General features: G+C 40.8%; 2 protein-coding genes across 3 annotated transcripts in view; one reads left to right on the top strand and one right to left on the bottom strand.

Annotated features, from left to right (window-relative positions):
• The window catches only part of LOC101167900 (inactive phospholipase C-like protein 2), a 50,095-nt gene extending 33,295 nt beyond the window's left edge, over window positions 1–16,800 (bottom strand). The window contains exon 1 of the mRNA XM_023964739.1: window positions 15,892–16,800. Coding sequence (XP_023820507.1) covers window positions 15,892–16,104 — 213 coding nt within the window. The 5' untranslated portion in view covers window positions 16,105–16,800. The remainder of the gene's footprint in view (window positions 1–15,891) is intronic.
• rftn1 (raftlin, lipid raft linker 1) overlaps window positions 1–18,958 on the top strand; it is a 262,707-nt gene that overhangs the window by 92,254 nt on the left and 151,495 nt on the right. The window lies entirely within an intron of this gene.

Below are 18,958 nucleotides of genomic sequence, written 5' to 3' on the forward strand. Positions count from 1 at the left end.
AGTGGTCTTTTCATTATGATTTTGACGTTTTGGGGCAATATCCAAAAACCTTTGTCATTTTCTAGGACATAGTTTCTGCAATGGCAGGAGTTCATTGGAAATTTGCTTCCAAGTTGTGGGCAGGACCGTTGGCGCAGAGCAACCCCACCCCCCCCTTTCCCTTCCCCATCAAGAAGCTAAGCAGGGAGCTTGTGGCCCACCCATTGTATGTTTCACATCACAAATATATTCTTTTTTAAGCTACATTTTTTTGTCTTCTCCTAATTCACAATGATTTAAGACAGAAATACTCAGAAATACAGTTTTAAGCTTAATTTCCTTAAAATATGCCCACAAGAACATGTTAAAACACCAAAAACACAATTTTCATCGGAGTGGGTATTTAAGGATCTGGGATATTTAGCACCAGTCATGCAAAGGAAGTGGGACAAATTAGATTGATGCTTAGTGAAACGTTTTATATTTTTGAGTAAAACTTACATAAAAAATAAAAACACATTAGGTCAGTGCTGCTCAGCCTTGGAACTGGTTTTGTTGGCCAACCCTTTGGTAGAAATCCTGCAGTAAAACTACAGTGTTAAACGCAACAGCAGAACCGTCAGGTCTGAAACTGACCAAATCTGATCTGTGGTCAAAACTAACTATATTGTTTTTGTCACGGTGCCTGGCGGTCTCCTCCCCCCTCCAGCTCTGCCCTAATGTTCCTGATTGCCACCAGCTGCCATCACTCTCCTGATCATCTTCTGTGGATTCAAAAGGAGATCAACGCCACTACTCGACGCCAGTTTGTTACCCCTTATGGTGACTGCTCTGGTTCTAGCCTCGTTACAGCTTTGTTCCAAGTCTCTGGCTCTAACTAATTCTTTGCTCCCTGTCTCAGGATCCTACCGCTCACAAGTGACGGCAGCACGGACCTTCCATTCTACGCCTCAGGAGCACGGAAACTCTCGGCAGCCGCTAACCGCTTCAAGACCCTCCAGCCACGCCACAGCCACGTCTAACCTGGACACTCCTCAAACCAGCCATCTTCACATCTGGAGCAAACAATAAATCCATTCTCATCCTCCACTTACCTGTCTTCCTTCTGGGTTGCAGCATCTGGGTTCCTCATCCTTGTGAAATCATGACAGTTTTGCTGAAGATGAACAGCTCTTTGGGATTTATTCCCATGGCAAATCCATGACAAATGTTACCCACAATGCAGCAGTGTGGATAAACCAAGTAGCTGACAATTATTGAACACAATTTAAAAACATAATTATTACAAACAATTCACACAAAAATGGCTCCCAACAATACACTCTGTCTGGCAAAAGGCTGCAAGCTTCTGACCTGTAAAACATCACAATTATGTAGTTGTTTTCAGTTTAATGAACCACTACCACCACTTTTTAACCAACATTATACATTCTTTCACTGATTTTCACACCCACTTTTGACTGAAAGTTCAGAACGTTCTCCGCAGACATCATGGCATGCCAACTGCAGGAGCAGAAAGTAGGCTTTGAGGTAGGTAGATGCTCATCTCGAGTCACAGCTAAGGTGTTAAGGACCAGGGTAGTGAATCAGATAGGGGGGTAAAGTGGCCCTTCGTGTATTCTGAGAGTTACTTTCTAAAAAATAAGCTACAACAGGCAAAATCCGTAAAGTTGGTTGTGTTTATTACTATTATTAATGTTATTATTACAGGAATTCTAGATGTTTTAAAACTGTTCATCCCCTCACTTCACATTTTAGACTTCTCGGACAGACATGAACATTTTAACACTCTTCCCTTTTGTTTTGTTCTCTCAAATATTAAACTTTCATGGAAAATTAAGTCCAGTTTTAAAGAATTGAAGCAAAGATCCGATCGCAATTGAAGGTTTATGTAAATTTGGCACTGAACGTATTCTCTACTGGAGACAAGTCATGGAGGTGAATGATTGACAGCAGTCAACAGCCAATCAGAATGCAAAACACAATCTGCTGTTTAAAAATTAAGTCATGAAAGGTAGAATGTGTTATAGCAAGCGATACTGTACAGCGTTTTCACAACAGCCTATTTGGTCCTTACCAGAGTTCACATCCTTGGATAGGTCATTCGGTTTGGCAAATTCGAAAGTCCACCTGAACTTTGATCTGGTTTGAACTAGAAAATTTTGATTGTCTTGAACTCATGGTCCTGGTGTATTTGCAAATGAACCCTGGTGCGGTTAATCAATAGTGTGAATACAGACAGACTATCCAACAAAACAAAGTGCCTTTAACACTGCATTTTCTAATACAAAAAAATCTAAAGAAGCGCAAGCAAACCACAAAAAATCTGAAAATGTCTGTTATTTTCTAGAGGTGACGCTAATATCACATTTTCTTCTTTGTACTTCTTCTTTATTTTTTTTTTGGTGAAGTTCAGTTTTATGCCAAACTGGCCCCAAACCACATCACACTTCAAAGAAGCCTGCTATAATTAAATGTAGAAGCAAAATAAAGATTTTAGCATTTACTACTCTTAAGATTCTTTTAATAGTTTTTAAGAGTGTCCATGGTCTTAGTCTTTCTTTTATGTCAGACTTGCTTTTAACCTATGAACCTCCCAGAGCTATTAGGTCTTCAGGTGCAGGTCTGCTGAAGGTCCCTAGGGTCAGGACAAAAAAAACCACAGTGAGGCTGCGTTTAGATACTACGGACTTCATGTGTGGAACAGCCTACCTGAGGATGTGAGGGCCTCATCTACTGTTGAAGGTTTAAAAATAAATTTAAGACACACCTGTTTAACCCAGCTTTTAAATAGATTTCATATCATATCTTTTTATATCTTTTTTTTTCAACCCTTGTTTTATGATATTTTATTGCATCATTTTGTTTAATTTGTTTAATCTAGAATTTTTACTCTGTTTCATATTTCAGTGATGAAAGTCAGGCAAGGAAAAAATCCCTGAACTTTTCTTTGAGCGATATGGCGGGCACAGAGCGAAATTTTGGAAAAATACGTGGTCTTAGATGCATTCTGGTGCATTCTGGCAGCTAGTTATTCACTTCTTTATCAAGAAACTAAGACTAATTGGAGCATCATGATTTGTCATTCAAACCCCTAGTTTGACTCTCCATTAAGGACTTGCTGGTCCTAAAAAAGAATTTGGAAAATTGCTCAAAGTAACACAATCCTACAATCTACGCTTTTCCTTAAAGCTGCAAAACATACAATTGCTAAAATATAGTAACATCAAAGCCCCAAATGGCAAAAAAGAACACCAGTAACTATGATATTCTATGAAAATACCTCAGTTATTTATACATTATTTCTGCTTTAGAAATGACTGATGTACAACATCCACTTGCACTGTTTTCTCAAACTATAATTACATCAAAATATGGGATCTGCTTTAAACTATAATTCTATAACATAATACATCAATTCTTTAACACCAATACTAAGTAATCTGGGAAATATCAAAACAAACATACAAACTAAACAAAACATTGTAAACATTATTTTTTAAGGGAGTGCGGGTCCAAACCATCAAATACTTATAATTAATGTTAACTATACTGAACTAAATCATGGTAATTAGGAAATACAAATAAATTAGATAGAGAAATGTATTCAAAATAAAAACTGAAACTCAAAACTAAAATTGAAATTATTTCAAAATGTGGTTTTGAGATTATTTTACACAAAAAAGTATTTGACCTACACTACCTTAAAAATCTTTTTTTTTTTTCCAGCCAAGACCACTTCAATTTGTTTTTTATCGTCTTCTCACAACTGAGGTCGTGACCACGCTCAATAATGACGATGCCTGCCATTATTTTAACACAAATTTGATCGCAAACTCTTCAGATGTGTTTGTGAAAGTTTAGCGTGGGTCCGCCAGTTTTGGTCTCTAGGGAAGCAAGTCACGCTGACCACGTGGTGCAGACAGAGCCAATCAGACCCGTCGACGCATCCGAAAGCAACTAAAACGTCCCGTCATTGGTCAATTAGGCCGGGAAGACGAAAGATGGCCACGACCATAGAGGAAGCGATCTGCGGAGAAATATAGAAAATAAAGCTAAAATTAGCTGATTTCAGACCATTTTCTAATCCGGAAAGCGATTTGTCCGTAGAGATCAGGTCTTTATTTCCCGGAAAATACGTTCGGTTTGCTCAAAAACCCGGATTTCCGGGAATTCCCGGAAGACTTTCATCACTGATATTTTATTACATACACATTTTTTTAATCTAGAATTTTACACTTATGTTTTACGATATTTTAACACATTTGTTTAATCTAGAATTTTTACTCTTTTATTTTATAATATTTAAACACATTTATTTGTTTAATGTCTTTTAGCCAAGTTAACTGTTTACGAGTGTTTTCCCACCCGTAGCCGGGATGTTTGTGTCTATGCTGACACCCCGGCCAACAGGAGGACAGGGCAGACGGCACCTTCTGGGTTCTCTCTTCTTTAGCTTTTTTCTTTAGTCATTTCTCTTTTAATTGTTTGTTTTGGTGTATTTTATTGTGCGAGACTTATTTAATTATTTTATTGCATGAATAGGCATTGGTGTTTTCTGCATTCTTGTTTGTTTTTATGTACAGCACGTTGAGTTTTTTTTTTGTTTTTCTTACATGAAAGGTGCTATGTAAATCAAATTTGAATTTGAATTTAAAACTGAGTCCTGTCCTGCCCGTACTGGTATGAAAAAGGCCTTTAGGTCTTCTTTGAGTAAGATCACTTTCTCTGAAGTTGACAGCACAATTAGCAAGTATCAGATGAACTTTAAAACACTGGGTTTTCAGTACCCTGACTGCTTTAGTGAGAATAGATTTAAAGACGCCGTTTGGTTAACCGCGACACTGTGACTCCTGCTGCTTCATCACCGCGGTGATCAAAAGTCCCACACCGTCACAGCTCTATGTGAATTCTTTTTGTGACTGCATGTTTGTTACATACGTGTTCAAATATCAGAGCAGTCTGATCTTGGTTCCATGTTTGATCACCAGCCGACTCAGATTTCCATCACGCTGACCTTCTGTAATCTGTACCATCTCAAAGAATCTTCACATCAAAGCTCCAGAGAACAGTTTTTCCTCTAATCCCAGTGACCAGAGTGACACCTTCAGCTCCCGAGATTTAGAAGGAAGGAGTACAGAAACACTTTTGTAAACATTTAAATGAGCAAACTGCTAGAATCAAATATGTCCAACAAGAATCTCATAATAAAGCTCGTCGGAGTATCACCACCATTTGAGGTCTTCAGTTCTCCTGCTGCACTGCTGTCAAATCCACTGGGACTTCAGACCTGTTTCCCCCCAGCAGCTGCTCAGTTTTTGGTCAAGTGTGAAAAAGGACAAATACTTTGGTTGCAGGTTTTTGCGAGCATTTCATTTCCCTGAAGAAAAACAAAGAAGTTCCTCCTATCTACAGCTGTGAAAACTCTGAGCTAAGAAAGAAAAGTCATGTTTAGTCGATTTTAAACATGGAAACTCGCAGTGGTGAAATGGAGATTTGAGTATTATCTTCACATAGACTCTGTGTAATCTTCATAACTGATTACACAACTGAAACGAGAGCAGTGTGCAATTATCATGTCTGATATGTTGGGACACACAGCCATTTGGGTGGATACACCAAAATTGCCAAACCATGACTACTTCCTCAGAGTGTAACGTATACTGTCTATGTTCTTACTGCAGTTCACTGAGCATCACAGTTAAACTCAGATTTCCAAAATAAACTTCAAATTTAAACACACACTTTTTAAAAAGTTAGAAAATCACGGAAAAGTGATATTTCATTTCCATAATTCCATTCAACAAATGAAACATTCATTAAATATAGATGTAGGATCCACTGTTAATTGATTTTAAGTGTTTGTTTTTACGTAAATTAGAGTTCTAAAACTCACAAAAGCTTTTAATTAAATGAGAATACTGTGGACAAATCACCATTTATTTTCCAGTTTTTACAAAAAGATAAAGACCAAGACTATGATCACAACAGTCAATAATAATAAAGTAAGTTTATTTCTTTCAAAAACTTGTCCTTTTCAAATGCTTTCTAGTTGTTATTGTATTTTAAAACAAAGATCCCACTTAAATGTCAAACAAAATCTTTTGATCTTTGAGATATATTTAAATGTTTAGCAGTAGAACTCAGCAGCGACCATTTCTATTCCTTATTGTTGCTCATTGGTAAAATTCTGGTAAGATTTCAGAGGAAACCACAGACTGATCAACTGCTACAGACCAGATTGATCATGCAGAGAGGGATTGATTTTTATCACTGAATAGTCTGCAGATTTATTAGCAGCAAGATGTTAAAAGACCAGCAGACACAAGAGCTGGGTCCGCTTCATTTAAATCCATCCTCAAGGATTACAAAGGAGTTACTTATTAAGTTGATTTTTGGGAAAACGGTCCACAATACAAATCCAGAAACCTTTTGGGGAGGTTCTGTCTGTTCAAATGTAAAAAGGTGACCAATGTTAAAAATGTTGACCCCCTAAAACCTCGTTTTTAAACTCTTTTTTTTTTTTTTTTTTTTTTGGTTTGTCTTTGTGAACGTTAGCTTGATTTTTGGTTCATAATTCTCTTCAACACTCCCGGTAGTAAGTGTGCTGATTTTAATAATCATGTTCAGGTATGGAGAAATTAACGATTGAACGTTTTTGAACCTTTTTAGTTTGCTATTGTTCGGCTATTGATGTTTTGGTCAGTTAAATAAAAATGCGAATTCTAAAGACTTATTTAAAACAACAAGAACTGGGAGGACCCTTACTGTGTTTGGGGGCCAAAACTGTAAAATAAAAAGTGAAATCAGCTTCTGTGCGTTTAAACTAGAAGATGGGTAGAAAACCTGGTCAGTTCGACTTAAACAGCCTTGAAGGTATAGTCTGAGTTGAGGGTTTGTAAACCTACTGTGGTATTTTACAGACCTTTGACAAACAGGAAGCTAGCTTTTCTGCTCTTTCCAGTCGTCTTCAAGTGTCTTTAATCTCCCAGACGTTACTACAGACTTACAATAATAAAGCCTACCAAAGATAAATATGCACAACATGGTTCAAGCACCAGCCGGGGACATTAATCATTAAAGTATTCTTGATGTGACACCGGGCTGACCTGTGGCTGCTGGAGTCAGGAATGATTTCAGAGCAAATGCAGACTGCAGGCAGCCAGCCCCCCCAGCTCTCTCATGCAGTCTTGTTTTTTTCTCAACCTTCTCAGGAACATCGCTGGGTTCTACCATCCGCATGCACAACAGTCTCACACAGCGCGTTTCCATCTGCGGTTACGCAGTGATGGTAAAGCCAAAGGCCTTTAAGAGTCTTTTTAGTCATCAGTTTCAGTTAAGAGTACCTCGTTTCATATCTAATCTACGCTCAAGTTTACACCTCTGTCCTTGTTCTACTTACAGCCGGTAATTTAAATAAACATCTCTGACTGAAGTGGAAGAGTTGAATCATCCAGCTTCCTTTTCAATAACAGGTAAATTATTTGATTGGAAACTTAAATCCTTAACAACAACAAAACTTTCTGAGCCTCGTCTCTATATCCCCAGGCCTGGACATAAAAAAGTGAGGCTTGAAACATTTGTGTACATCAGTGACATCTCAGCCAATGAATGTGCAATGATTTCAGTGAGTGCGGCAGCAAACAGCCCTAAATATAAAAGCCAATAAACCCCAAGCCACTCCAGAACCATGCATCAAAGATGTCTGCCAGATAATCTTTAATAACTGACCATCAAACACAAACTGCTTTGTCTGGGAGAACAGATTCCACCCACAGCAACCACAATACCTAAACATGTTTTCAAAAGAGTCCATACCCCGACTGCTTGTCTTCTAGAACAGACATTTTTGGCATTATATCGAACCAGATTTTTCCTAAATATTGGCACTGATTCAGTCTAATAACCAATAGATTGAATAATAAAATGTTTTTATGGCTTTCTTATCTATCAAAAGGTTTTTGGCCAAAAACCCGTTAACAAGTTAAGTTGGGTCAGACCATATCTGTAGATGAATTGTACTGAAGGTTTGTGATATAAAGTGATGAAACAACAGGAGTACATTTCCCTGAATTGTTAATGACCAGTTTCTCAGAAAATCCTTTTTACTTTCAATTCAATATCAATCTATAAATATTTTTTCTTTCAAATAACTATTAGTGGGGGTTTTTTCACATAAAAATGTGCTCATGGAACAATTCACAATTTTATAGTTAAGTTTAATACACTAGTTATGTAACATTTTTCTTCACCAAACAAATTGTGTTTCTGGTGGACAAAATTCTTCATTTATTCAGAATCCTTAATTATCAATGCATAAAGAACATTGAAAATATAGGCCAACAACCTCATGACTAACACCACTAAGACAAAGGAGATCATCCTGGACTCTAGGAGGCATATCGGCGCACTGTCGCAAAGCCGCTTTTTCTCCGCGTCAGAATCAGTTGATTCAAATTGATGGCATAAATGGTTACCATATGTCAAAGAGGGTGTGGTATTCAAGTGTCACCAGCAACATCTCTGGTGTTCGAGGGTTAATCATGTTGAACTGCAAATCAAATTCAACAGAGATTTTGTCTATTGAATGATTCTGTTGTTCAGCACTGATACTTGCCTCTATCAGGCACACAGCTCCTCAGCATCACAAACCGTGATGTGTTTATAAGATAGCTGTCCAACAGCAGTGTGGGTTAGATGGTGTTGAATGACCTGCAGGAATTTAGGAACATGTTCTTTTACGTTACAGAACGGGACTTTCACAATGTGAGACATCTGAGCAGGCAGATGTAACAAAATATGGATGGATATAATAAAAATGACTGTGGTTTTTGGAGAAGACGGTCTCCAGGCATGCATCTCCAGCAGCTATAAAGTAAGAAGACTTTACATAGTTTATTTAAACACCAGAACCAGATGCTGCTGCTTCCTTTCATGGAAAGTTACTTTATCTGCATAGATCATTAAAGCACAGGTCCTTAGTGTATTGTCACCGTCGTTTCATCACATATAAAACGTGTATGTCAGTTTCTCTTTGTGTTCTAAAAATCAAGTCAAATCAAGGGTTCTGGTTAAACTGAAGGGGTTTAAAATGCAACAGCTAATTAATAAATGGTACAAACCATAATCTTCAGCAGCAAGAGCTTATCAAAAATGGTACAAACCATTATCAGCAGTGCAAAGACATGAAAACAACATTTTTAGTCTTGTTTAAAAAAAATTCTTTGTTCCAATAACTGAATGCATGATTTCTGATGATACGGGAATAAAACCCATGTAGAAAACCTTGTTGTTTTACATTTGAAGGCTGGAGGAAAATGTGTGGACAAAGGAATGTCAAGATTCTATTTATTTGGCAAGTTCTGAGGTGAGAAGTTAAGTGAGAAGAAAGCTGTTAGTGGTGGGTCATTATTTCTTCTGCCACCCACATGCAAGATGCTCAAATTCACCACTGTAAACACTGAAGTCCTAGAATTAAGAATACACTGTTGATAAGGAAGTTAAACACAAGGGTTATTGGCGCTGGGTTTTAATTGTAGGTACACGAGAACTTCCAATTCCTTTTTTAATTAACTGCAAAATGAACAAGTTCCGTTTATTTCAAATGAGTAAAGCAGGATAAACAACACTACTTTCACATTTTGCTCTCTTCTGCAGATGTAAAAGTACAAAACAAATAAGAAAAATGTAGATACATGCCAGGACATATGTTTTCAAGGGGGCAATCCACTGGGAAAACAACACACACCATTTGAACTATCGCGTATAACATAATTCCAATGGAACTTGACCAACACTGCATGAACTCATCAATGCAGCAAAGTGTTGCTTATCAGCACAAGGCTGCTTTACTCGGCTCCCATATCCGCTGCAATTGCGTTAATCGCGTAAACGGTTGAATAGTTGCGGTAATTCAAAGAATGTCAACACTGGAGCTTATTAAAGGCCTACTGTTCAAATGGGCACTAAAGAATCAGACGATTCAAGAAATCTTGTTTTTGTACTCATTTAAATGCGCTCAAGAAACGTAAAGGTCAGACATTTTTTTTTTCTTTTTTTTTTTTTACAAACGCCCTAAAATTCCCACTTTTTGTCTTTAAGCATAAATCAGTTTTATTTTGTGCTCAAAAGTGGAGTGCTGTTCAGGACTTCAGTGAAGCTTCCTCCTCTGGAGACTTCATGCCTCGCTACGCTACCCTAAAGCTTCGGGCTTTCAGTGTGTCGACTCTGTAACAAGTTAAGATTTGCACACAACTCAGCATTCCTCGTGCTACAAAAGCTGGCTTTGAGAGGACAATCCTTCCCTGCAGGTATCTGTGCTCTTCATCAGCCTCTTCCTCTCATCACTTTTGGAGGGGGGAAAAAAAGGAATCCTACAGCTCGTAATATTTGGAAAGCAGGTTTAATTGAAAAGGCACAGAGCTGTTAAGAAGCACAGATGTATTCACACCCACTAACTGAAACCTCGACAATAGTAAGGTAACTTTAACAGCTGTTACTATGAGAGGACGCGCTGCCGCCTCAACCACATCCTCCAGAATGCAGAGAAACTGTTCAACAAGAACTGAGCGTTCTGACAGTGAAACAGTTCACACGGGTTCAGCCCTTCACAGCCACCATCTCCAGTAGCTGAGGCTGTCAGAAGCAAACTCCACGCCCTTCAAGAAAATATCTGCACGACTTTGCTGCACAATTGATATGCATAATGGGGTTCAAATGGGAGACGATCAGTTTAGATTCAAATCCATTACAAAATGGAACGCACCATTGTCTTGCGTGTAGTAAGTGTATCGTGAAGTAGTCGTAAGGCTAAACGAATTAGAACGCACTTGTGACGTACAGGTTATGCTGTCATAGGCTGTCCTTACGCCACACATTAGTCATTAGTAAGTACATTATATTTCTATAGCACCTTTCACAGACAGAAGTCACAAGGTGCTTCAGAGGGTAAATATAACATGAAAGACAAAAGGCATATACCACGTAAAACAATCATCCCAAGCCCAAATAAAAACAGTTTCCTTTCAAATGCTTTGCAAAAATAAAACTTTTTTATTTGATTTTTAAAATAATTCAGAGTCCTGGGAACGTAGGGACAATGGTAGCTCATTCCAGAGTTTCAGAGCAACAGCCTGGAAGGATCTGTCTCCTCTGGTCCGGAACCGTGTGCGAGGGACCATCCCAAGTTCTGATCCACAGACCTTAGTGCATATTTATAGTGCTGTGCAAGTGATAAGTATGCGCTCCTTGCGCCTTGTGCAGTCACAGGATTTAGAAAGGGGAGTTGAAAAAATGAAATATCTGTGTCTCATCCACTTCCCCCTTACTTACTTTTACGTGTTCACTACAACATGTCACCCGCAGAACGCCCATCAAAAAAATGTGTATCTCTACCGGTTTATCAAGCGGTCTACAATCATGACCTTTTGTCCGGGTCACTTGCTTTGTACACGTTTCACCTGCAGACAGCTCGTTGCCCTTAAGGGCAGTTGTGACTAAGGCTATAGCTTTTTGTCCTCATCATCTATAGTTACAAGGTAAAACTTTGGTTTGTAAGGCCCGCTGATAGTGACCGCATTGATTCTGTGTAATGGTTAATCATTATTAATGCGATTGCTTCAAAATGTCACTCTCAGCTCTGTCACAGCTGACCAATCATGATGGTTTGAATCTACTCTGATCTTTTGGTCTCCGTTCACCTGAATAGAAACACAACGTGGCAAACTTGCTGATAGGTGGCAGTGAGAACCAACCAACAGAAATTCAATTCTGTATTTGCCTTTAGTTGCAAACATATAAAAAAAGCAACAACAGCTATTCACATAGTTAATTACCAAGACGAATAGCTGTCGTGTGACAGCTCCAGAGATGAGCAGATGCCGTGGAACAAGCTTTCCTGACGCTGACTTTACATGACATTTATTTTGGCTTCGAGTTATCCCGAGTCATTTCTGCTGTGACTCAGACGGCGCTTCATCTGTGCGCTGCAGCGCTGCTCAGCAAACAAGATAAAACCGTTTAAAACTGACCCGAGTTTCACTTCTTGCTCATGTTTTCCACGGCAGCTGCAGAATCAAGGTCACTGCATTCTGCTTAGGACGGATTCCTCTGACTCAACTGGACAAAAACAACAGGCTTCTATTTAAAACAAAAAAAAAAAACTGATCTGACCCCACAGCATCTCCAGTAAGAAGTCAAGTATGCAATGGCCTTTCTTAGTCAACAAAAGCTGGTCCAGAGCGTGCCGCTCCCCTCCAGCGTGCTGAGAACTGCTTTACGAGGTAAACTGTCAATATTGCTTTTATCAAACTCCAGAGTGAGGTTATGGCAAAGTTCAACACCCACGCTGTGAGAGAGGAATGCTGCGCCGGAAAAACCTGCCGGCTAAAATGCCAGCTGTGAGAAACCTGTTTGTGGAAAGAATGTTGATAGAAGCATGGATGACATCTTCTGCAAAACTGTTATGCTCCTGCCGCTCTGCAGAAACTATGTCCTAGAAAACGACACAGGTTTTTAGAATTTGGCTAGATAAACTGCATAATCATAATGTGAAGACCACTTGGAACCCTTTGAAAATAGATCAAGAGGTAATTGGAGGGGGGCTTTCAGGACTCTCAGCTAGATAATAGGCTAATGCTCATCGGTCCGAGAAAATGGGAAATTGTAAATTCATGGAAAAATGGTTCGAGGTATGGCTTAAAACTGGCAAATGTTGTTAAAAAGGGCTTGAAAATCTTCAAATGCAACTTCTGTGAATCTGTAGACACCTTGGCAGCTTTGATCCAGGATCCTCATCACAAACCATTATGAATGATTAATTTTAAATCATTAAGGCTTTGATCACTCAGTCTTCAGGAGACGATGCCTTAAGTAATCCCCTAAAAAGACAGAACTTTTCAGTTTTCCATCTTTACCTCTTCTGTGGATAAACGATGCCACAGTGGTTAGGCCCCCTGGTTCAAGTCCCTGCTAGGGTCCACCTGAACCAGAACGTCAGTGTGTGGAGTTTGCATGTTCTCCCTGTGGATGCGTGGGTTTTCTCCGGGGAGTCCGGATCCCTCCCACCGTCCAAAAACATTCTTCATAGGTTAATTTGTCACTCTAAATTGTCCCTTGGTGTGAATGTAAATGTACACGGGTCTGTGATATGTGGCCCTGCGACAGACTGGCGACCTGTCCAGGGTGTCCCCTGCCTTTGCCCACGAGTGGCCGGAATAAGCTCCAGCACCCCCGAAGATGAATAGAAGATGAAAACCTCTTTTGTAGTCTGATGACAAAATGACAACCACAACAGCAAGAAGCAAGATGTACAGTAGAGTCAAACCAGCAACCCAAAACATTTTTAAGAGTGTCAGGAAGCATCAGTGCCTTTGCAGTATCTTTCAGAAAATTGTCAAAGTCTGCAGACATGTTAAAAGATAACAATTCCAGCTCTAAAATGATATTTTGAACTTCAAAATCCTCTGAACGTGCATTTATTTTTTCTATCTCTCTTCAAAGCAAATGTATGGATGTGATGTTTCACAAATGCTCCTTTTCTTCTGTGGCCGTGCGCTGACAGCAACATCAATAAATGTAAAGACCAAGTCCACAATCGGGCCTTTCTTAGCAAACTCTGTTAAGTAAGTAGCCGTCTTATTGCTTAGAGCTTCAAAGAAATAAAAGCAAGGGACCACCCACTGTTTCCACATGTGGCTCACTCACCGCAAAAGCCTTTTGATTGCATGGAATGATAACCCGACGGACACTTTTAGGCCCTTTGCCAGACTTTAGGTCTATATAAAGAGAGAATCTGTTTGACCGTGTTAGCTTAGACAACCACAGATTAGCAGGAATTGTTGTTTTAGACGTTGCTGCCTCCAGAGCTTCATCTCGCTCTAGAAGGAGGCTCTCTGCTTACTTGTAGATGAACTGTGCTGTGATTCACTGCAGTGTGAAAGCTGTCCAGACACCAAACAGAGCTGAAGTTCAGAAATATCGAGGAGGTAAATGTGATGTCATGACGAGGTGCTTATGACTGCCTGAAGGGGAACTAGCCGGTTACTTTTCTCTCTGTCCTGATCAGAGGTGCTTTCAGGAAACACAGACCACAAATGAGCAGAAGGAAAAACAGATGAGTAAAATCAAAACGCTTCATTTTAGTTCGCCTGAAGCTTCAGGTCTGACTACAAATCTGTCACATGGAAAAGAAAATTACTCATTTAAACAAGAAGATTGGTTGTTGTTGTTTTTTTCAAGCTAGCGGAGTGATTCATGTCAGATTCTCATAATTGTGTTTTTCTTTGTTAATTTAACGGTTTGTCTTTTATGGTGCTCCCTGTGGACAACTGCTGGTTTGATGAGTTGTAGTTCTTCACAAAATGATAACCAAGAAATCAAACAGAGGACTGCCAAAGTTGAAGACTATAACAGATGGAACTGGAAATAAAAAATACCTCAATCCATTCAATCAACTCAGATTTTTAGTTTAATTGAATCCATTTAGTTTCCAAATTTCCTTTGCTAAACCAATTTTGAAAATAAAAATTCACAAAACTAATAATTCGACTGAAAATGTCATTATTAAAATGAGGACTTCTTAGATTTAAAACTACAGAAAATACGAGAAAGCTACACAGGAAACCATCTGTGGATTTAATGACTCCACATCTTAAGTGAAGTTTGATTCAGTCAGTGGATTTTTTTTAACATAGTCTGAGTAAGAGATGAAGGGAGCTGCTGCAAGAGGAGGAAACTGGTAAAATATTGAAACCAGAGACAAAATAAGCCGGTAAAAAGAGACTCCAGTAGAACTTCACCTCTGAGTAGTGCAGACTAAGGCTGCACGATGTGAGTATAATTTGCGATATTAGTGATGAATATTGCGATGACCTATTACTTGCAGTACATGAACAAATAGCAAAACGACCAAAAACATCACTTCCATTTCACTGAAACAGTTTAATTTAAATAAGAATCAATATCCCTTCGTTTAAACTCCAAATGACCCTCGTCTGCATAGTAGGCGGACATCTGACATTAAAAGGGCTCCAATCCAATTGGTCAGTGATGTAAAGGGGTCCATCCGATTGGTCAAATGCATAAATACTTCAAGCTGCCATAAGATTGTTTTAACACATTTATGGTAACCATTAATCACAATTTTCGCTGACTTTTGCGATATTGCACAGCTTGACATCGTGATAACGATAAATTTGCGATATATTGTAAAAATTTAGTGCAGAGCAACCCCACCCCCACTTCCCGTCACCCATCTGTTTACATGCTCTTCCGCTAGCTTACAGCTCTCACACACCCAACCTAACATTAACGGTGCAACAAAAATGCCAGCAATGTCGTGGCTATCCAGCTCAGACGAGGAAAACAAAGACGTTCATGGATCTTTTGGTCTGCAGGTGGCTGATCAGAATGGAGCAGAGCCGGGAGCCGATTGTAGCTCCTACGTCACAACTAGGATCTTTATTTCAAACTGTATTTTTTCATATGCTCCTGATTTGCAAGCTTCGTTTTCTTGACAAATGAGAAAAATGCAGCAAGAACATGTTAATAAAAACAGCATTTTGATGGGAGTGGGGTCTGTAAGAGCTTCAGGTAAACCGCTCCACTGCACCTCCACATGACAGCCTGAAATAGACCAGACTAGTCAGCAAACTGAGGCGTGTGCAGCCCGACCAGCACACGCCTCAGGTCGTGGTTTATCCCACACCTGGGTGTTTGTGTCTGAACACAAAGAGCATTGTCCTTCACATCCATGCTGAGGATCCGGATCCCGGCTCTTCAGACGGTCTGGGTTCCTGGTATTCATCTGCAAGCCCAGGACCAGAAGGGACAGAGCAGGATGTGGCTCCGGTGACCCGGTTCCAGCCCTGCTGTGGGAGCCTGCATGCAGCAGCAGAAGCGGAGGGGGTTTACCTTAATGATGCTGCTCCTGCGCGGTATCTCCGCCTTCGCGTCCAGCCTCACAGCGGCGTCTTCCGCCGCGCCGACCATCACGTCCGAAATCCCGCAGTCCCCGTTCACAACCGACTCGTCACGGTTCGCCTTGCCGGCTGTCTCGTCCCCGGGCACGGCCGCCTCCCCGACACCGACTGGAGGCGGGCTGGCGCGCTCCCCGGACTCCGCCATAGGCACTTGAAGCACGCGCGCGCGGCGCGGGGTGGCAGCGCCTTCGGGGTTCGGGCTTCCGTCCAGCGTCCCTCCCGCTCTACATGTCTGCCGGCCTCCCCGCGGAAGGACGAGCCGCACCACCGCTGCGCCGCGAAGAGAAGCCCGCCGCCTGACTTTACCGAGCGCGTGAGGCGTTCAGGATCACTGAAGCGGATGTGAACTCGCGCCGTGAACGCACCACAATGCACAACAAACACCAGTCTTTGTTTGGTGTCAAGTTTCCAGCAAACATATCAGTTCACGGTCACACAAAGCTCACGCGGAGCGCCGTGCCGCCGCGCGGGGTCCCTGCCTTCCAGGCGGCCGGGATCTCTACGGAGGGAGGCGGAGGAGGAGGGTTTTCTGATGTTGCAGCACTTTTTAGGTCCGAGCTACCAACTCTGCTAGGTAGGTAGCCTGTGTTAGCACAGCTCCGGTCCCCGCTTCCACTGAACGTCTGCACCCGAGCCAAAGTCCAGGCGCCCGTTTAAAAACTGCCTCAGGACGCAGCCACGCGCGTCACGATTCTGGTCGCGTTCGAAAAACAAACGAATTTTCTCCCTGAGAAAGTCCGTCCAGTCTGTTACCAAGCTGTTACTAAGAAACCAGAGCTGCTGCCACTCAAACCCTCTGATTAGTTTTCACACCCACAGCAGGAGCGGGACCGCCCCGTGCGCGCAGGCCTGCCCGCCACATGTGCGGCACGCTCCAGGTTAGTCACCAGCGCTGACGCGCGCGCGCACACATACACAAACCAAACTTTATTTAAAGTCTCGTGCACAAAGTGGAAACACTGATCCATTCAATACTAAGGAAGAACATCCAAGTAAACTGCACCAAAAATGAGAGCAGATTTAACCAAACAAAAACACACGTTTGCTGTGCCTTCATCTACACAACTGTACAAAAAAAAACTATATCACAAATGGTCATATTTGATTACTGTATTCAAAGTTACAACGTGTCTGTTAATGGAGGTATGTGCATTTCAATAAAGAAAAGATCCTATTTTATATTTTTAAGAAGGGCAACAAACATTTTAACACAGACAAGTTGTCATCGTGGAGGCAGGAAGAAGAAAACGCAGTCACTCTTCATCTCCACTAAAAACTCAACATTCCACCTTTAAAGTTTTATTGATAAAAAATACGATCCATTTAAATGCAACAAAATTTCACAATATCATGTGTTCTAAGCAGAAATAGAAAATAAAATCAAAGCTTGATAATTGTAAACTCACCCACTGACTGACATTTAAATCACACAAAGGAATAAAGTTTATGACAATTAAAATTGGTGCCAAAGAAGATCAAAAAATTTGTTTGAGTCAAGTTAAAATCATAGACATGTTCTTCAATGAAATACGACATCTACAGCCAAACCTGCAGCACAGTCAAACATGACAAAGCATCCATTTACATCCCTTAATTTACACCGCAAAGCTTCAATCAGCACAGTGGGAGGAGTTATCGTAGTCAATCAAACTGTTTGTGGTCGCACGACATGGAAAATGTTCAAAAAGATGCTAATGGTGTTTAGCCACCGGAATCGAACCCTTAAGCCTTTGATTTCAGGGCAACCGCTCCACCAGCAACTACTTTAGTCAGAAAAGCAGAAATTAAGACTCAAACAGAAAACACGTTCAAAACATTAGTGTGGCTGCTGACAATTCATTCAAGAGTTTTTCCCGAAGCTTAATGCGACGAAGGAGGCCGCTCCAAAGCTCACAAGACTCTTGTTTACTGGTCTTCCTCAGACAGATCTCCTCACCGTCATCTTCCTCTTTATGAGGACAGTTAGAGCAGAAGGTGGACTCATCTCAGCGGTGAAGCAACATCTCTAACTGGACAACGGCCTCTTGTGAAAGTCCTCACACCCAGTGGAGGAAGTTTCACAACAGGAACAGGAAAAGACTTGTATGCTCCCCCTGACGATTATTCTTTAGATTCATCCCTAAAACACACGGAGTGATGGCTGAATTTTCAATGGTTCTTTGTTGCACAGAAACGTCCTTTGAAAGCTGTAGTGGATGCAAAAGTTGCCCAACTCTGCCATCTGCTGGACAGTATTTTCTCTGACGCCTCACACTGTTGGCACAAACTTTCATAAAATAAGGCAGAAACAATATCAACGTTTGTCCTCAAAACAAGAAAACAAAGCAATTTACAGACTTCCTGTAATTTCATGTGCTTTGTAGGCTGTGGGTTTGTTGTAGGAGAGATCTTGAGACCCTTCTGGATGGAACAACCCCTTAATTTCTGTGCTTTTACTGAAAAAGGAGCAGAAGTAAAAGTGTAAAAACGTAGAATGTTGCTGTTTTTAGGCCGCAGCTTGTGATTCCATCCTGTGGACGTCCTACGGAACTTGTGGATCACGTGCAGCTTTTGTCGAGCCTTTACTCGCACCTCACTAACGACTAGCGTGTGCGTGAGGACGCCGTACCACAGCATCACCCGTACGTCATCAATGCGTGTAACTTCCATTGTCATTACAATACACTTACTGCACGCACGACAATGGTACATTCCATTTTCATTACCTCCTTTAAGGTGGCCATACGAGCCTCAAGGGAACTGCAAGACTACTTGCGCCCCCCCCTTAACCCTTGTGCCATCTTATAGGGTCCAGATGACCCCACCCTTACATTGACGTGTTATCTTTCCCAGGACAAAGGTGGATAAAGGTGGAGAGGATGTCATGTAATCCATGGAAACCAGTGAAGATCATTGAAGAAAAGAGGTTCACTGTCTTGTGGGGTCCGGATGACCCCACTCCCAATGTTAAAGTGCCTAGGATAGTACAAGGTTAAGATGCAGCCGCTCCTCTCTACGAC

Source organism: Oryzias latipes, chromosome 16 (assembly GCF_002234675.1).
Source record: "Oryzias latipes chromosome 16, ASM223467v1".
NCBI classification, from domain to species: Eukaryota; Metazoa; Chordata; class Actinopteri; order Beloniformes; family Adrianichthyidae; genus Oryzias; species Oryzias latipes.